General features: G+C 45.6%; 1 protein-coding gene across 1 annotated transcript in view; it reads right to left on the bottom strand.

The window, feature by feature from the left end:
• LOC142020423 (connector enhancer of kinase suppressor of ras 2-like) overlaps positions 1–18,615 on the bottom strand; it is a 581,534-nt gene that overhangs the window by 58,563 nt on the left and 504,356 nt on the right. The window contains exon 19 of the mRNA XM_075008216.1: positions 17,591–17,664. Within this exon, the coding sequence (XP_074864317.1) occupies positions 17,591–17,664 (74 nt within the window). The remainder of the gene's footprint in view (positions 1–17,590; positions 17,665–18,615) is intronic.

Raw genomic sequence — 18,615 nt, 5'->3', positions numbered from 1 at the left:
GGGAACAAAGGCCTCCGCTATTTTGATTACTGAAGGTATATTCTCTGATAAATAGTATCTTACAATATGTAAACTGGAATGCCCAGCCTTGTATGATAACCAATAAACAAAAGATCAGGAAACATTAAAATTATGAGTTATGAATAAAGCTAAGATGACTGTTTGTGCTAGTAATATTGCAAACATAAATTGCCCTGATATACCTTTATCAGTTTGGCTGATTTCTTTAATACCCTGTCACTAACATAAATACGTACAGTAACAAAATTTCCCAGAACAAATGCATTCAAAGGAGTCACATGTGGAAAGAATCCGCTTCCTGTACAATTTTCTCTCTCTCAATTTATTTATTAGGAGTGAAATTCACCCCTGGGCAATGGCTTAGCATAAAGCCCACTTGTCTCACTTCAGCCAGTGACTTACAGACCTTGAGCTGGCCTGGCAGAAAGTGTTGCTGTCATCTTTAGGCTGCATCTACACTACAAGCCTCATTCGAGTTTCAAGGCTTTAGCTCCATCTTAAAACATGACTGTCTTCGCACATAATACCGTTAACTCGATTTATTGAGCCATAAGGCCGATTAGAGAATATCAGTACTACGGGACGGGTATAGCCTCTATTTCGAATTTAAAATCTTTAATCGAGGCATGTGTGGAAGCACCATGTGCTTAATTCGAATTTGTTAATCTCCAGAAGTGTCCCATATGTATCCCACAAAGCTACGTAGTGACCATCCAAGTATGGCCACTTCATTGTGCGCTGCTGTCAGGTGTGCTGGAAGAATGTCAAAGTCAGCCTGTGAAGTTTGGATTGAATTTGAATTTGAATGAAAATTTGAACTGGAATTTAGCAGCCCAGCCCTGCAAATAAAAAGGGCGCCCATTATGAAAAAATCCCTTTGTCCATCACGTCACACCACATCAGTAGCCATTGCACTGCATGGATTGCAGTACAGGGCTACCAGTAATTGCTATCATGAACACTCAGGGTAGTGATCTGACAACCACTTCTCAGGCTTGCAATAGAGCCCCAGCTTGGACCCACCAGGAGATTCTGGATGTCATTGCCATTTGGGGAGAACAATTGGTGGCAAAGATTTCAGGCGACCAAGAAAAATGCAGCCATCTACGATCAAATGATGCATGAGATGGCAGCCCAAGGTTACTCCTGGGACTCTATGCAGTGCTGGGTGAAGGTGATAGAACTCCATCATGCCTATGAAAAAGTCTGGGAAGCTAACCAGCAGCCAGGGGTGGGTCCACAGACCTGTCGCTACTATCAACAGCTCCATATGCTTATGGGGAATGATGTCACCACGGAGCCCAAACTGAATTCTGATACTTGTGGAGGCCCTGGTATGGATTCCAGGGTGAGCATAGAGGAGCAGCGTGGACCAGAGGAAGAGGGCAACAGAGAGGAGGAAGGGAGCAATGAGCAGGGGACAGAGGAAGTTGTTCTGGACAACCCTGAGCTCCTCACCATTGACCTGGAACCAGTCCCTGCCATGGTGGTCACTTCCATGCTGGTCCCTGAGCCCTCTGGAGCAAGCGGTTCAGATGAGTCTTTATTCTGTGTACTAGAAGCAGGTTGTGGGTGGGTATAGCTATAGGAGTTCGCACAGGTACAGGTTTACTAGCTGTGCTTCTCTGCCCCTCAAAACATCATGTTAATGTTTCTTGGGATCTTGGTGCTTCTCCTTTTTGGAGATCTCCTTGAAGTCCTCATCCAGGCACTTTTGTATTTTTTTTCATGAGATTCTTGGGCAGGCCTGACTTGTTGCAGCTTCCACGGTAGCACACCGTGCCATGCCAGGCAACCAGATTGCGATCTGGTGTCATGGTGTCACACAGCATTTTAGCAAATTTTCCAGGCTTTTGGTCACACAGCAGGAGTAGCTGTTCTTTCTCCATATCTGCTAGTTTTAGGAGGGTGATGTCTTCTTTGGCAACCTGCAGAAGTACAGGAATTTGCATCTTTTGTTTTTAACATGCTTTCTGCCCCTTTACACTAGCCTGCAGCAGCCGGTGGGTGCTCCATTCTCCACCACACGACTCAGTTTGCAGGATCTGAGGAGGGTGGGGTTCCCCCCACATGTCCATTTCCAACCAGCATTTAGTTTCATTTTTCATGCTGCTGCTGGGCTCTGCTGGGCATTTTCTCTCCCATGGCCCTTAACAAGCACAATTTGTTTTCGTTTCTCAGGAATCCCCAGGCGCCATGTGGGGGGTTCCTCTGCTGTGCTTCTCCTCTCCCATGTTCCTTTACATCCAGCCTTTATTTTTATTGTGCATCAAAGCCCCACACACAGCCATCCATTTTTCACTGGCACAGGACACCCAGTCAGGACACCTGGCAGCTGCCCCTGCTTTGCAGACCTTCCCTTTCCCACCAAAATAGGACAATAGCTTATAACTTACCATGTCCACAAAACAATGTGCTGGAGAAGTGATGGCAAGTGAGGTAGTTGTGAAATGCACACTTACTCTCCCATCCTTAATAACCCTTGTGTCCTTCAAAGGTGTACTTTCAGTGACAGTACACACAAAAACCCCTTCATTGTACTTCAAAGCACATTATGTGAATTGTATCTTAATTTTGACCTTCATTTTCCAGACCCAGTGCCTGGTGTTGCAGAAAAAAACAGGAGGTGCAGGTAAGCACAACGAGATATGATCATGCAGCACATGCAAGACACTCATGCAGAGTGTGAGAACTTGACAAAGGACAGTGGCCATTGGCATCACACTACAGCTGAGTAGTGTCAGAGTCATGTAAAATTCGTCAAGAAAATGCTTGACCTGCAGCAGCAGCAATTGTCCAAAATGAATGAGGCTGTGGCAAGGCATACTGAGGTTGCGGCAAAGCAGACTGAGGTCACTGCAAAACTTCTAATGACTATTACTCAGCAGATGGAGATCCTGTGCTCCCCGCTTGAGTTGCAGATGGACCTCCAAACCAGTAGGGCATCAACTAATACATACTGCATAAATCAAAATGGGCAGGTGGGGGAAGGGTGAGTGCCACTGAAGGCACAGCTGGCTCCCTTGTCCACAGCAGATGTGCGGCTGAGGGAACAGGATGGTGTGGGGGAGGGTGAGTGCTGCTGAAGGCACAGCTGGGCAGTGAAACTCCCTTGTTCACAGCAGAGACGTGGCTGAGGGAACTGGGTGCTGGGAAAGGGGCAGTGCAACCCCCTTCTCCCACCAAGAAAGAGCATTTGTTCTTTACTGCATGGTTGATTTACTGGCATTACAGCAGAGACATACATGGTACCATGTGCATTGCAGATAATTTATAAAGCTGTTTTTTAAAGCGTCCCTTATTACCGCAGCCTGAGCGTGGGTACTGGTGGATGGCAGGGTAGATGGCTGTGAGTAAGCCCTGCCTATTGCCTCCACTTCAGAATGCCATATAGACGGGAAACTCTCCCGCCTTGATTCACATATGCTGTGCAAAATAGCACATGCGGTAATATTGGTGGGAATGTTAGCTTCAGAAACGTCCAAATGGGTCAATAAACATCTGAACCTTGCTTTCTAATGTCCAAAGGTGCATTCCACAATCATTCTGCACTTGCTCAATCTGTATTAAAGGTTTTCTTGCTGGGGTCAAGGGCTCCTGTGTAGGGTTTCATAAGGCATGGAGGCAGAGGGTAAGCAATATAACAACGGGCATCTCCATGTCGCCAATCTTGATTTTCCAATCAGGGAAAAAAGTCCCATCCAGGAGCTTTCAGTACAGCCCCGAACTTTGGAATATGTATGTGTTGTGAACCCTCCCTCACCAGCCAATGTTGATGTTGGTAAAACAACCTTTGTGATCTACCAACCCCTGCATGGCAATGGAGAAGTGCCCCTTTCAATTTTATACTCCAATGCCTGGTGTGCTGGGGCCATGAGGGGGATGTGCATGCCATTTATTGCCCCACTGCAGTTAGGAAAGCCCTGGGCAGCAAAGCCATCCTCTATGGTCCGTACATCTCCCAGAATCACAGTCTTCCTGAGGAGACACCAACAGATTGCATGGGCCACCTCCATCACCATGGACCCCACTGGAGATCTACCCAACCTGAATTGCTTTGCCCCGACCAGTAACTGTTGGGGGTTGCAAACTTCCACAGTGCAATTGCCACTCGCTTCTGTACCGTTAAAGCCTGCCTCATTTTGGCATTGTTGTGCTTCAGGATGGGCACCAGCATATCACAAAGTTCCATAAAGATGGACTTGCGCATGCAAAAGTTCTGCACCCACTGCTGGTAGGCCCAGGACTCCAAAATGATGTGAGCCCACCAGTGTATGCTGGTCTCTCGAGTCCAAAAATGCTGCTCAACTGTAATCAATGAAGTCATGGCAGCCACCAGCTCTGTGTTCTTGGACCACAGTTGGGACAATTGCTGCTCCAAACCACCATCCTCATTGTCGTCGTCGTCATCAGCAGCAGTAGGATAGGCAAACATCACTGAGCTTTGGAACTGAAGAACAAATTGCACGACAGATGCTTTGGTTGCTGAAACGATCTGTGCTATGGTTTGGAGCATTCATGGATCTATGCTTGCACTGGAATGCTGCAGCAGGAAATGGCATGATCCCCAGTTCTTTTTTTGCACCATTTCTGATGCAGTGCATTATGGGATAGTGATTGGAATTCTGGGATTCCAACATGAAACACCCACAAGCAACCAGGGCTAAGGCACTGTGGGATAGGTACTCACAATGCAGTGCCCATGCTGTCAAACTTGTATGGGGCAATGGGGATGCAGAGATTCAACACGGACAAAAAGTAGGTCAAATTTCAAGAAGCCTTGTGGACACTTTATTCGAATTCATGATATTGAGAGTAAGTATGCGATTTTATTGTATATCGAATTTATCTCATAGTATAGACACAGCCGTTGACATGTTAGCTCATCTCACTGCCTGAGTACTGATTTGTATGCTGATGAGTCAGTTGTATCACTAGCTGTTATTACTGGAATTTGATGTTGCAATGAACTTATGAGGTCCAAATATCAAAGAGAAATGAGCATTAATGCCAACTGTGGAGTTGATGTATAAAGTTAAAGTAAATGAGCAAAAGGACAAAATGTTAATTTTGTAATTGTTATAAATATACTAGCTTATTGAATGAACAGGAAATACTATGTTTTGTAAATGTGAACAGTGAATTTTGAGCAACATCTTGAAAGGAATGGAATGTTCTTATCATGACCAGTAGATGGTGTACACAAATTAATTATTTTTAATTAAAAATAAAGTTCCAGTGCAATAGCTTTTTGCTTATTCTTGTTACATGTAGGAAATTATAGGTGGCCTGTGATCCTTCTGTTTGCTATTGTTGTTTCTTAATTTTATAATTTTAGTGGAAGGGGGCATAGCACAAGAGCACTGCTAGTTGGTGATTTTATTAATTGTTGGCTACATCATTAACTCTCTCTTGTGCCAGAGGACTACAAGAATTCCTATGCATCTTTAGGAAGATAGATGGGATTTGTGCCCCACTCTATGGGGTCCTGATATCAAATGTGTGTGTGTGTGTATGTGTGTATACATATACACTGCCTTTCCAAATAGGCTGAGGCATAGCTTTTGTCATCTTGCAGCTCACTGTGAGTCCAAAGCAGTGAGCAGAAGTAACAAAGAGTTCAAAAAGCCCCTGTGCATCCTTCCCTGAATGAGCTAACAATGCACAGTCATTAGCAAAAAGAAGGTCACGGTCAAATTAACCACCTGAGTCTGAGCCTGAAATCTCTGAAGATTGACTCAAGATTGAGTGAAGCCTGTTTGGAAAGAGCACACCACTCCAGTGATCACTGCTGCTGGTACAGTCCTTAAGGCCGTTGACAAGCTCTGCTACCTCGTAAGTGTACTGTCCTCTAGCATAAACATGGATCATGACGTATCTGCTCAGTTAGCCAAAGCCAAATCTGCCTTTGGAAAACTGACTCAATGCCCATGGTATTAAACGCCATACCACAGTAGCAGGTTATCAGATACTTGTCCTGAACGTCCTGATGTATGGCTCAAATTCTTGGACAATATATTGCTGCTACGTTTTGAAACTCGATCAGTTCCATGTACTCTTTCTGAGGAAGATCGCCCACTTGAATTGGTGGGACAAAATTCCAAACATGGAGGTTCTTAAACTGTGTGATGTCATGTGCATGGAAGCAATACTTATTAATAGTTTTGCTGGACTGGTCATGTTATGAGGATGGATGATACATGGATACCAAACATCACACAGAAGTAATAATTATATTAAACTCAGAAATATATGTAAATTATTTTAATGCTGCAGGTATACAAGCATATATTGCTATCTGTGTGGCTACGAAGAATGAGCTTTCTGTTTTTTACTGAAGACAAGTAGGTTACTTACCTGTGGTAACTGACATTCTTCCAGCTGAGTGTCCCTGGGGGCTCCACTTCAGGTCAAGGTGCATTCTAGTGCCTTTGATCAGCGATTTTGACAGCAGTACCTGTCTGGGCTGTGCACATGCTCTGCCTGCCTCACAAGCTGTCATGTTTAAATAGCACCTGCATGGCCTGGGGTCCTCAGTTCCTCCTCTGCAACAGAGTGAGGTTGAGATCCGAAGTAGAGGGGAGGAGGCTAGATAGTCGAAAGCCCACAGGAACACTCATCTCAAAAAACATCAGTTACTGCACAAGTGAGGAACTTCACCTTCTCCTTCAAGAGATGTTGTCATGGGTGCTCCACTCCAAGAGACTGTCAGCAGTATTCCCTAGGAAAGTAGGGGCTTTGGATTAGGCATGAAGGCTGCATACAAGAGAGCTCTGCCCATTCTAGTGTTGGATGAGATGTTCCATGGCAGAGCATAAAGTTTTGTGAACGTGAAGTTTGATGTGCATGTGGCTGTCTTATGTATGTCAGAGAGGAGGACATTACGCAAAAAGGCAGCGGAGGCAGATCACATAGAATGTGCTCTGAAGTAGTTGAGGCTGGACTTGTTTCACTTGGTAGCAGAGGCATATGCAGAAAGCAGGCTACTTAGAGAGTCTCTGGCTGTGTCTACACTACGAGATAAAATCAAATTCTGGAATTTATAAGGTCGATTTTGAACGTCCTCACGTCCACTGTGCTCCCCACAAAGTCGAGTCATTGCTGCCACACAACAAATTGTCTAACGTTGACTGTTGCAGTAGTGCATTGTGGGAAGCTGTCCCACAGTTCTTTTCATCCCTATAGTATTCTGGGTATGCTCACTGGTCTTGACATCATCTGCCCCCATTGCATTTTCATCATTTCCCTCCTGACCCCTGGAAATAATGTAGAGATCCTCAAAGTTAGAAGAAAGAATTTTTGGTTTCCCCACACATTATATTGCCAACACAGGTGCAGCAACTGTATTCTTAACAGGCCATCCACTGATGACTGCATTCATGTAATCCCTGAAAATAACACAGGGTCCCGGAATGTTTTTTAAATTGAGAAGAATGTAGGAAGAAAGAATTTTTGGTTTCCCCATTCATTGTTATTGGAAAGGGTATTTGGATTTCTAGTGAACTATAAGGCTTCCGTGCAACGACTGTGTTCTCAACTGGCCATCCACTGAGTATCCCACCTCCCATCATTGCAGAAATGTGATCTCTGAAAATAATGCAAGGGCCTGGAATGTTTCTTAAACTGAGGAGAATGTAGGAAGAAAGAATTTTTGGTTTCTCCATACGCTACATTGGTGTTGGGGAGATTAGCAATGCGGGGTCCCAGACTTTTGTAAAGTTAGAAGAAAGAGGATAGAAAAGTGCAGGAAAAAAAGAATTTTTGGTTACCCCCCAGTGTCAGCAAGCCCCCGTATGGGCGAAGTGGGGGAGGTGCAGTGGGCGGCCAGTTGAAGTGTTCCTTCCCCAGTGTCAGCAAGCCCCTTAGCCGCCGGGCAAGACTTTTCCCTGGAGGCAGCAGCAAGCCCTTTAGCCACCAGTGGAGACTTTTCCCTGGTGGCAGCAAGCCCAGGTATGGGCCAAGGCAGGGGTGAGGGTCAGTGTAGGACCAGTTGAGCTGTTCCTACCCCAGCACCAGCAAGCCCCTTACCCTCCAGGGGAGACTTTTCCCTGGCAGCAGCAAGTCCAGGTATGGCCCAAGGGGGGCAGTTTAGCATAGGACCAGTTGAAGTGGTCCTTCCCCAGCAGCAGCAAGCCCCTTTGCTGCCGGGGGAAACTTTTCACTGGCAGCAGCGAGGGCTGGTATGGGTGGCGGGGGTCAGAAGCTGGGGAGCCAGCTGAAGTGGTCCTTCCCCGGTGTAGCAAAGCCCCTAGTAACTTAACTACTGGAGGAGACATTCCCATGGCAGCAACAAAGCCCAGAATATCTTTCCCCTCCCTTGGAGCCCTAAATGTGTGACTGGCAACATGGTCAGCACCAAATGGTAGGCACATCCTCTTATTGGGTTGGATTGGGGGCTACCATGTGATTTGGCTGAGCAAAGGAAAGACCCAGACTGTGTGGCACCTGTGGGGGAGGGAAGGAGGCTCGTACACAAATGTCAAACACTGAGAAGAAGTTTCTCTGTGTGCGTGACAAAGTCCCTTGTCAGCCCCTGTGGGTCCCTGCACTTCCTGACGGTTCTCTGTTGTGCCCCAGAGACTCACGGGACCCCTTATCTGCCCAGGCCTTTCCAAAGGCAGGAGCCTCCACTTAGTGAGCCATCCTCATCATAGGCAAGTCCAGAGTGGGGAGGATAAAGCCAGTCTCCTTGCAGGCCTGTGCCTGCTCCAGTGCAGTAATCCCTCTGGGGAAGGGTGGGGGAGTCCAGACCTGCCCTCTGCCCTGGACTCCACCCCAGGGTCCCTACGAGGACAAGAGGCAACTGGCAGAGCCTCTACCCCTGCCCCAATGTAGCAACCTCACCCTGGGCCACTTCACTCACCACTATCCCCTGGTACCTACCTACTCACTCACTCACTCACTCACTCTGCTCTGCTCTGCTCTGCTCTGCTCTGCTCTGCTCTGCTCTGCTCTGCTCTCACTCAGCTCCTCCAGTGCACCTTCCAGAACCTTCCCCCTGCTACCAAATGGGGAGCCTTTTATAGGGAGCGCAGGGCCCAGCTGACCAATGAGGGCTTGGGCCTAGTCAGGGAACAAAAAAGCATTGGCCCACCATCCAGTATACTGTCCTGCTAGGAGGTTCCTGAAGTGTCCAGGTAGGGGTTTGCCACAGTGTGTTATGCAAACATGACCCCCCAGCACAGCAATGTTGACACGTGGTACAGCGGGTCAGGGGCTGTTGCAAGGAAGCGCAGAAAAAAATAGCAAGTGTGCAGACAGAGCTGCAAACTCCCTGCAGGGGCTATTTGAATGGGTAGATGCACAGACACCACTAAGAGCGTAGAAAGAAAGAAGCCATTTCTTAGGCTCTCATACTAACATGAGCCCACAGCTAAAGGCTCGCTGCTCCTGCTTAGAAATTCACGCTCTTCCTGATATTAGAGAGCCGCGGCCAGAGTGAAGTACTGAAAGAGGCATTATGGGTTACATATGGGATGCCGCTGGAGACTAGTAAATTTACTTTTAAGACGTGGCGCTTCCATGCTTGCTTTTAATTGAATTTCTGAATTTGAGCTTGACGCTATACCCATCAGGTAACTGTGATTTTGTAATCTTGAGATTAGTGCACCCAAAATCAAGCTAAATGTCTTTACAGTGAAGACAGTCATGTGGTAAAATGGAGCTAACTGATTTAAATTTGATTTTATCTTGTAAAGTAGATACAGACTCTCTAGAGTTGGGGTTGCCCAGGGATTGGTGGAGTGGTGGAGATGAGGAGCTTAGGCATAAGGTAGGAGAGTTTTATTCTATTCAGTTTAAGTTATACCGCTCTTCGTATGTCCAGTGTGTGCATAGTAGTTTCAAAATTTTTGGCATGTGGTTTGGGGAAGAATGTTGTTAAGAGGATAGGTTTATTTATATGGAAGGAGGACTATACCTAAGGCAGAAATTTGGGATGCATGTGTAGTGTGACTTTATCGAAGAGAAAAGTGACATAGGGAGTGACATCCATAAGAGCTCTAAGTTCTCCCACCCTGGTGGAGGTAATCACCATCTGAAAGGCTGCTTTTATTGAAAGGTCCAGAAGAGGACACATGGCCAGGGGCTCAACAGGGGTTTGTTTTAGGGCACTAAGAATGAGATGTAAGTCCCAGTGATGGGTCCATGGTCTTATATCAGGATATAGAGACTGCATGCCCTTCCTATATCTTTTGGTGATTGGGTAGGCAAATACTGTAGTATTATCCACCACATGGTGGAACGTGGTGATGACAGCAAGGTGAACTTTAACGGAAAGGTCCATGAATTTTAGGTCTAGGAGGTGAAGGCGGTCTACACTGAGGTGAAGTGTCCAGCCATTGTGCTGAAATAGGCAGTTGAGCAGAAAGGAAAGGAGATGGGAGGCTTGGCAGACAGGTCTGGCAGGAAGGGGTATGATGGACCATGAAGATGCTATTAGGATAATGTGGGATTTGTCTGTCCTGATCTTCTGTATCACCCTGTTCTGTAAGGGCATTGAGTAGCAAAGCATATAGAAGGGTGTCATTACATGGAAGTTTGAAGGTATCCTCTCAAGTGTGGAGTCCCAGAACTGCTCTGGAGCTGAATGTGGGGCATATTCTTTGTCTTATTCTCTATTCCTTTCTTAATGATTCCTAACACTCTGTTTTTTTTTCCTGCTGCTGCACATTGAGTGGATGTTATAGGATAAAATTCTAAAGCAGGCCATGATATTTGCAAAGAATCACTGTTCCAAAATGGAGTCTGGTAAGCCCCTGCACCCCAGCCATGTGGGGAGGGCATCCCAGCTGGTGTAAATAACTCCCTAGGCAGCAACATTCCAGGAAGGTACCCTGTGGGGGCGCAAACTGGACTATAGTAAAAGGGTGATTGACACGATTCTTTCACTACCTTCTGCTTTGATCCTGCATTGCCCACTTGCTTTGATTCTGTAGCGATAACACGAATGGTCATGTAAGATTACATGAGGATGCCAGATGAGACATCACTGCTTTACACATCAGCGTATTACAGACAAGATATGACCACTTTACGCATCGGTGTGCATGACTGCTCTCTTCAAAGAACTTGTTGTTTATAGATAAAATGTTCTATAAACTGTGCACAGAAACTCTCTGTAACTCCCAGATTGTTCGTTAATTCATCTGGATTGCTCATTGATTGTTCATTGATTATGTTCATTTCCTTACTGTCTGCTCCTATTCTTTCCTCTGACTATCAGCTCTCTATATAACCACTGACAACCTGTTAGTGCATTCTGAAACTCAACCAAGTTCAGAATCATGTGGCCAGCTGGTTGTAATAAACCTTTGTTGCTTCACACGCAATATCCAGACTTTGTCCAACAATGTTTTCAGAACACTATCCAAAATGACTCCAAGAACTCTCTCTTAAGCAGTTAAAGATGATGAAGCACTTTCTCGTAACTTCAACGAAGGGTCCTGTGGCACCTTATAGACTAACAGAAAAGTTTTGAGCATGAGCTTTCGTGAGCACAGACTCACTTCAGCAGATCAGCAGCATCTGATGAAGTGAGTCTGTGCTCATGAAAGCTCATGCTCAAAACTTTTCTGTTAGTCTATAAGGTTTCACAGGACCCTTCGTTGCTGTTACAGATCCAGACTAACACGGCTACCCCTCCAATACTTTCTCGTAACTTGTGCTTCATACCTATTCCAATTAAGTGTTGTGGAAGATTTTCCCAAAGCAGCACTGAAGACCAGGACTTTGAAGGGCCAGGGCCCATCATACCCCTTCCTTGCAATCAGTTCCACAGGTAGACTGTGCATTGTGTGAAAACATACTTTCTTTTGTTGGTTTAAAACCTGCTACCTACTGATTTCATTTGATGGGCCCTAGTTCTTATGTTATGGAAACAAGTAAATAACTTCCTCATTTACTTTCTCCACACCAGTCATGATTTATAGACCTCTATCGTATCTCCCCTTGGTCTCCTCTTTTGTAAGCTGAAAACACCAGTCTTTTAATCTCTCCTCATCATGGCAGCCATTCCAAACAACTAGTAATTTTTGTTGCCCTTTTCTGAATTTTCCAATTCCAAGCTATGTTTTGAGATTAGGTGACCACATCTGCATGCAGTATTCAAGATGTGGGCATATCATGGATTTATACAGTGGCAATATGATATTCTTTGTCTTATTCTCTATTCCTTTTTCAGTGATTCCTAACATTCTGTTTGTCTTTTGCATTTTGACTGCTGCTGCACACTGAGTGGATGTTTTCAGAGAACTATCCAAAATAATTCCAAGATCTTTCTCTCCAGCGGTTAAAGATGGTCACATACCTTCTTGCAACTGTTGTGCTTTGAGATGTGTTGTTCATATCTATTACAATTAAGCATGCTAGAAGATTTTCCCAAAGCAGCACTGGTAGGGGGAGTCTGGGTGCCCCCTGGAGTGGTGCTCTCATTGTGACTAATAGAGCATTGTGCTGACCCCTCCCTTCTTCAGTTCCGTCTCGCCAGCTACTCTGGCGAAGGGGAAGGATGGTGGGTATTGGAATAGACATGAACAAAACATTTAGAAGAATAACAGTTATGAGAAGGTATGCAACCATTTTTTCTTTGAGTGCTTGTTCATGTGTATTTCAGTTAGGTGATTCTCAAATCTAAGTTAGGCGATGGGATCAGAGCTAATAGCTGATTGTAATACAGCCCTTTAAAATGCAGCATTGTCCCTGGCTTGCTGCATAATAGAATAATGAGCCATGAATGTTTGAATTGAGGACCTTGTAGCAGCCCTACATATTTAATGAGTATAGATCTGAGTTGCAAAGACCATGGGGGATGCCTGAGCTCTAGCAGAATGTGCTGTGATAGGTGGAGGTGGAACCCCAACCAATTTGTAGCACTCTCTGATACAGGAAGTTATCCATGAGGAAATTGGCTAGGCTGATACTGGCTGGTCCCATCCTGTCTAGGAAGAATGCCAGGGCTCAATGCACATCAAGTGTGTGTAACCTCAGATGCATGGGGGTGGTGTGGGGCTTGCGGTAGACACTAGGGCTACATCTACATTAGCACACTACATTGAAGTAGCCTATTTCGAAGTAAGAACATTGAAATAGGTGACTTCGACATGTATCGTCTACACGTCCTCCAGGGCTGGTGCCGTCGACGTTCAACGTCAAAGTAGCAATGGGGAACGTCAAAAGGAGCTGCCCTGGAAGGAAACATGGAGCGTACACACACACAAGCACTCTCTGTCTAAATAAGGGGCCAGCAAAGCCTGCAGACGGGGTCACAGGCTGGACTAGCCCTCCTGGGGCAAGAGCAAGCTGCTCCCTTAAAAGGCCCTTCCCAGACACACTCGGCCTGCACAGCACGAGGTCCATGGAGCCAACAACCAGTTGCAAACCCCGTGCACACAGCATGGACCCCCAGCTGCAGCAGCAGCAACAGCCAGAAGCCCTGGGCTAAGAGCTGCAGGAGGCAGCAACCATAGAACCCCGCAGGGGCTGGACAGAGCATCTCTCAACCCCTCAGCTGATGGCCACCATGGAGGACCCCACTATTTCGATGTAGCAGGATGCGGATCATCTACACATGCCCTACTTTGACGTTCAATGTCGAAGTAGGGTGCTATTCCCATCTTCTGATAGGAATAGAAATTTCGACATCTCGCCGCCTAATGTCAATTTCAATGTCGAAATAGCACACTGCGCACTGTGTAGATGCGACGCGTGCTATTTTGACGTTGCCTCAGTTACTTCAAAGTAGCTGGCTAGTGCAGATGCACCCTGGGAGAAATACATCCTTGTTCAGGTGAACCTGGACACCACCTTTGGAAGGAAGGTGGAGTGTGGCCTGAATTTTACCTTATCCTTAAAGAAAACAGAGTATGGTGGTTCTAAAGTGAGAGCTCTCAGGCGATACCCTTCTTGCAGAAGTTATTGCAACTAATAATGCTACCTTGTCTAGTGCTGTGCACTATTTCGACGTTGAAATCAATGTTAGGCGGCGAGATGTCAAAATCGCTATTCCTATCCGAAGATGGGAATAGCGCCCTACTTTGACGTTCATTGTCGAAGTAGCGCATGTGTAGATGATCCGTGTCCCGCTACATCAAAATAGCAGACTCCTCCATGGTGGCCATCAGCTGAGGGGTTGAGAGATGCTCTGTCCAGCCCCTGTGGAGCTCTGTGGTCACCGCCTGCCGCAGCCCTTAGCCCTGGGCTCCTGGCTGCTGCTGTTGCAGCTGGGGGTCCATGCTGTGTGCACAGGGTCTGCGACTGGTTGTCGGCTCTGCGGACCTCATGCTGTGCAGGCCGAGTGTGTCTGGGAAGGGCCCTTTAAGGGAGCAGCTTGCTCTTGCCCCAGGAGGGCTAGTCCAGCCTGTAACCCTGTCTGCAGGTTTTGCTGGCCCCTTATTTAGACAGAGAGTGCTTGTGTGTGTGGACGCTCCACATTTCCTTCTGGGGCAGCTCCTTTCGACGTTCACCATCGCTACTTCGACGTTGAACGTCGACAGCACCAGCCCTGGAGGATGTGTAGACGATACGTGTCGAAGGAGCCTATTTCAACGTTCTTCAAAATAGGCTACTTCGATGTAGTGTGCTAGTGTAGGCGTAGCCTAGAGGTTCAAAAGGTGGGCCCATAAGTCTACTGAGAACTATGTAAAGATCCCACACCAGCACCAGCTGACAAATATGAGGTTATAGTTTCTCCAGACCTTTGAGGAACAAAAGGTTTGTAAAAATAGAGCAGTTCTCAGCACCAGGGTGAAATTGAAAGATATCAGCCAAATGCGCCCTTATGGAAGGGATAGAAAAGCCTTTCTATTACAGGTGAAAAAGATAGTCCAGAATGGACAGAACTGAAACCCTCAGGGGAAGAATATGCCCCTGGATCACTCAGATCAAGAACTGTAGCAATTTAGCAAGGTATGTGGACCTAGTGGAAGATTCTCTATTGCTGAGGACCACCTGTCTAACAATCTCTGAGAAGTAACAAAGAGGTAGCCGTGTTAGTCTGAACTCCAACAAAACAAAGTAGCAGAAATGTAGCACTTTAAAGACTAACAAAATGATTTATTTGGTGATGAGCTTTCGTGGGACAGACCCACTTCTTCTTCAGAAGGTAAGTTCAGTGGGATTCAGCCACTGAGCTTCCATTCTGTGAGGCAAAGCAGATTCAGCTTAGGATGGTGAAGGCAACCATGGACCTGTGTCAGGAAGTTGCGACAAAGCGGTAGTATGACAGATGTCTCTACTGACATGTTGAGAACTATAGCTGCTGAGGCCAGGCCGGAGCAATAAGTATGACCCGTATGTGATCCCATCTGATATTTAAAAGTACCTTCTGGGGCACAGGGAGAGGCAGAAAAGTGTACAGCAGTGGGCATCACCATGGGAGTAGAAATGCATCTGTGGTGGAGGCCTGACTGCGGTTCTGGAAGGAGCAAAACTGCTTGCACTTCCTGTTATTGCGAGTTGCAAACAGGTCCATGTGGGGAAAGCCCCACTTCTGGAAGACTGAGACAGGCACAGGGATCAACCATACTTGTGGAAGGACCTGCTGAGATCATCTGCAAGATCACTGTACACCCCTGAGAGATAAGAGGCTTGCAGGACGATTAAATGCTCTGCACAGTCCCACAGCTTACTTTCGTCTCTTGGGACCAATGTCATCTTCATCATTTGAAGTGGCACGACAAACAATACTGTACACTATATGAGAACCAGGAAAGCAATGCTGCTCTCATCAATTCCCAAAGGCTTGTCAATATTTACCAGAGTGTGGGGGGAAAAAGTGCTGGGAATAAATCAGGACTGCTGAAGGACGTGTTAGTCTCCAAGCACCAGCAGTGTTGTGTTAATCCTGCTGTATACAGCAGCTGTTGGTTCCAGTTACAGCACTGCTGGCCAGACAAAATTTTCAAGTTCGTTCAATAAATATCTGACATTAAATATGCCACAAAGATGGATAAATTTATCATATGCTTTGTGCTTCAGCCCATTAACCTTTGGAACATAAACATTAGAACAGCTGGGAATATCTCTCTTGCCTAAACTAGGGTGACAAATTACCACCTTCAGCATAATTAGTGCCTTCAAATTAACAGGCATAGCGAACGATACAGTTCTGCTCTGTCACACTATGTGCTGAAAAAGGTAGTTCCATCCTGAAGGACTAAACTGAATGTGAGTGTAGTTGGTCTAACAGTCAGGCTATGGCCCCAAAGTACTTTCTTGGCCATTCCTGAGGGGCCCCTGTTCAGGTCATATGGAGGGGGCCTCAATCTCTCTTGAGCAGTGTTCCCTCTATTTTTTGCATCCATTGGGTGGAATAAATTTTGTTATGTGCGGCAAGGCATATGTGGATGCGCACCACCAATAGAAACACATACTGCCACTGTGGGTGCTCTGCTAACCAGCTGAGTGGCACCTGACTCTCTCCTGAGCAGCTCTTCAAGGCTGTGTCATGAGCTCATGGGAATAAGGGGACTTCGAAGTAGGCAGGGTCCTTTCGAAAAGGAGCCCCGTCTGGACGAGACGCGCGGCGGCGAGGCGCATCAATTTCGAAGTGCCGTGGCCGCCCGCATGCTAATGAAGCGCTGAATGTGTATTTCAGCGCTTCATTAGTAAACTTCGAAATGGCCATTTGCGTGGCCATTTCGAAGTTTGGGGCTCGTGTAGACGTAGTCCAAGTGTTCATCTCGCAGGGAACACTGCTTCTGAGTGTTCCATCTCCTCCTCTTCATGTTCTTTCAAGGCAGAAATGCAGAGGAGCAAGGAGAGAAGACCCTGGCCTACTCATTTCATCGAAATCTAACTCAGGTTGAGAGGCATTACTGTGTCCGGACCAACTGTTGGTCTACCCCAAGTTTTACTATTCCCTGGCTTGCTTCCTGAGGGGTATCTTCTTTGTTTTTTGGGGGCAGCGTCACAGACTTAGAAATATCTACTTAATTTGCCAGTGGAACAGTGTCCTATTCTTTGGAGTCTTTTGGGAGTTTCTAACTTCCAGATATCACCACTTCCAGAGTAACTTTAATAATGTTATAAACATCCCTCACAGTTCCAGGCACCAACACAATTTCCTGGTACAGCCTGTAGCTCCTTCCCCACTTACCCTAGACTACCTTTTCCTTTTTAAACTATCTGTCCATCTGGGGCATACCCTGCATCACCTCCACTATGGCTCTGTGTCTTGTCCCAACTTACTCTGTGGTCTGTGAATTCCATCACAGTAAAACCTTTATCTATTTCCTGATTAAGACATGCTTCTACCCTGGGTTCTTTCATTTAATCAGAATAGGAAATGGATATCTGGATAGCTAAAGACAGATTTTTCTAATTGTTTGCATTTGCATTACAACTTATGTCACTTAATTCAACTCAGATTTTTTTAAATAAAGAAGAAATATCAATGCCCATACAAAGTTGTAAACAAGATCAGTCTGTTTTAGAGTTTTCTGTGTAACTCCTTTTTCCAGGGTTTTTTCCATTCTTATTACAGATTCCAGACGAAGACAGATTTTTTTTCTGCTTTTTATCTTTGCAAAGGAGGTCCTTTCCTTTGTAGAACAGTATTACTCATACTCACTGTTTCCTTCTGCATTCGATGGCTCTGTCTATCCTGAACTCAGGTAAACTGATGAATCCTTCAGCTTTTTCATCCTATCACAAGAGGAAGTGCAAGTGAAACAAATTATTACCTCTACAGAGGTTTCCAGGATCTTTTTATTGTGTTTTATATCTCAATAGTGATTACATTGTGGATACCTCTCTTCCTATTCATGATCATGTTGACCACCTGCCTTCCTAAAGGTGACTGAAAACATGACTGCAGCAATTTCAACAATTGTTTCAATGGAGAAGTAATATTTAGGAAAGCATTTCATGTAATTTTCATTTGCTCACATTTAACAGTGGAAGAAGACCAGCACAACAAGACCAGCCAACTTTCTGAAGACTGTCTGTAAGCTCTGTGCAGATCACTGATGGTTCATGTAGCACACAGCCAAGGGAGCCACCGGCATGCGTAAGGAGCATGATATTACATTTTCAGACACATCAGTATGCAAATATGCAAACAGCACAAGCACTCAAACTGTTTTATTATTACCCCCAGCGTAATCTATAAAAACCCAGTTTCGAGCTCTAAGGGGAGGATCTGAAATGGGTGATAAGTAATACTGCTTATAAAACTGCCATCTTATTAAAGCAAGGACACATTAAAAAGTGAGTAACCATATCAGACCATGTAGAGCAATACAGATGTTAATTTAAGAAGTGGGAGAAAAAACATTATACATTTTGCCTATTTTACTGTAAACCTTTCCACAAAATTTCTGTTCCTTTTAATGTAGCTTTAGGTGTGGGCATTGTGGCATTTCAGGAGAAACGAAACATTATCAGGAATGGTAATTTGAAAAGGACATGCTGCAAACTCCAGACTAATATCACAACAAAAGAATCTCTGTGTTTTTATAAATAAATCTCCATTCCTGAAATCAACTGCCCTTCTGAGTCAGGTTTTCATACCTGGTTTAATTTTCAGAACAGAGGGACGAACTCATCCCAGGTGTAACAATGGACAGTCGTGGTTGAATTTCCTCACATTGTTGC

Source organism: Carettochelys insculpta, chromosome 13 (assembly GCF_033958435.1).
Source record: "Carettochelys insculpta isolate YL-2023 chromosome 13, ASM3395843v1, whole genome shotgun sequence".
Lineage (NCBI taxonomy): Eukaryota > Metazoa > Chordata > Testudines > Carettochelyidae > Carettochelys > Carettochelys insculpta.
Note: the sequence above shows the minus strand (reverse complement) of the source record. Positions and strands in the feature narration are given on the sequence as shown.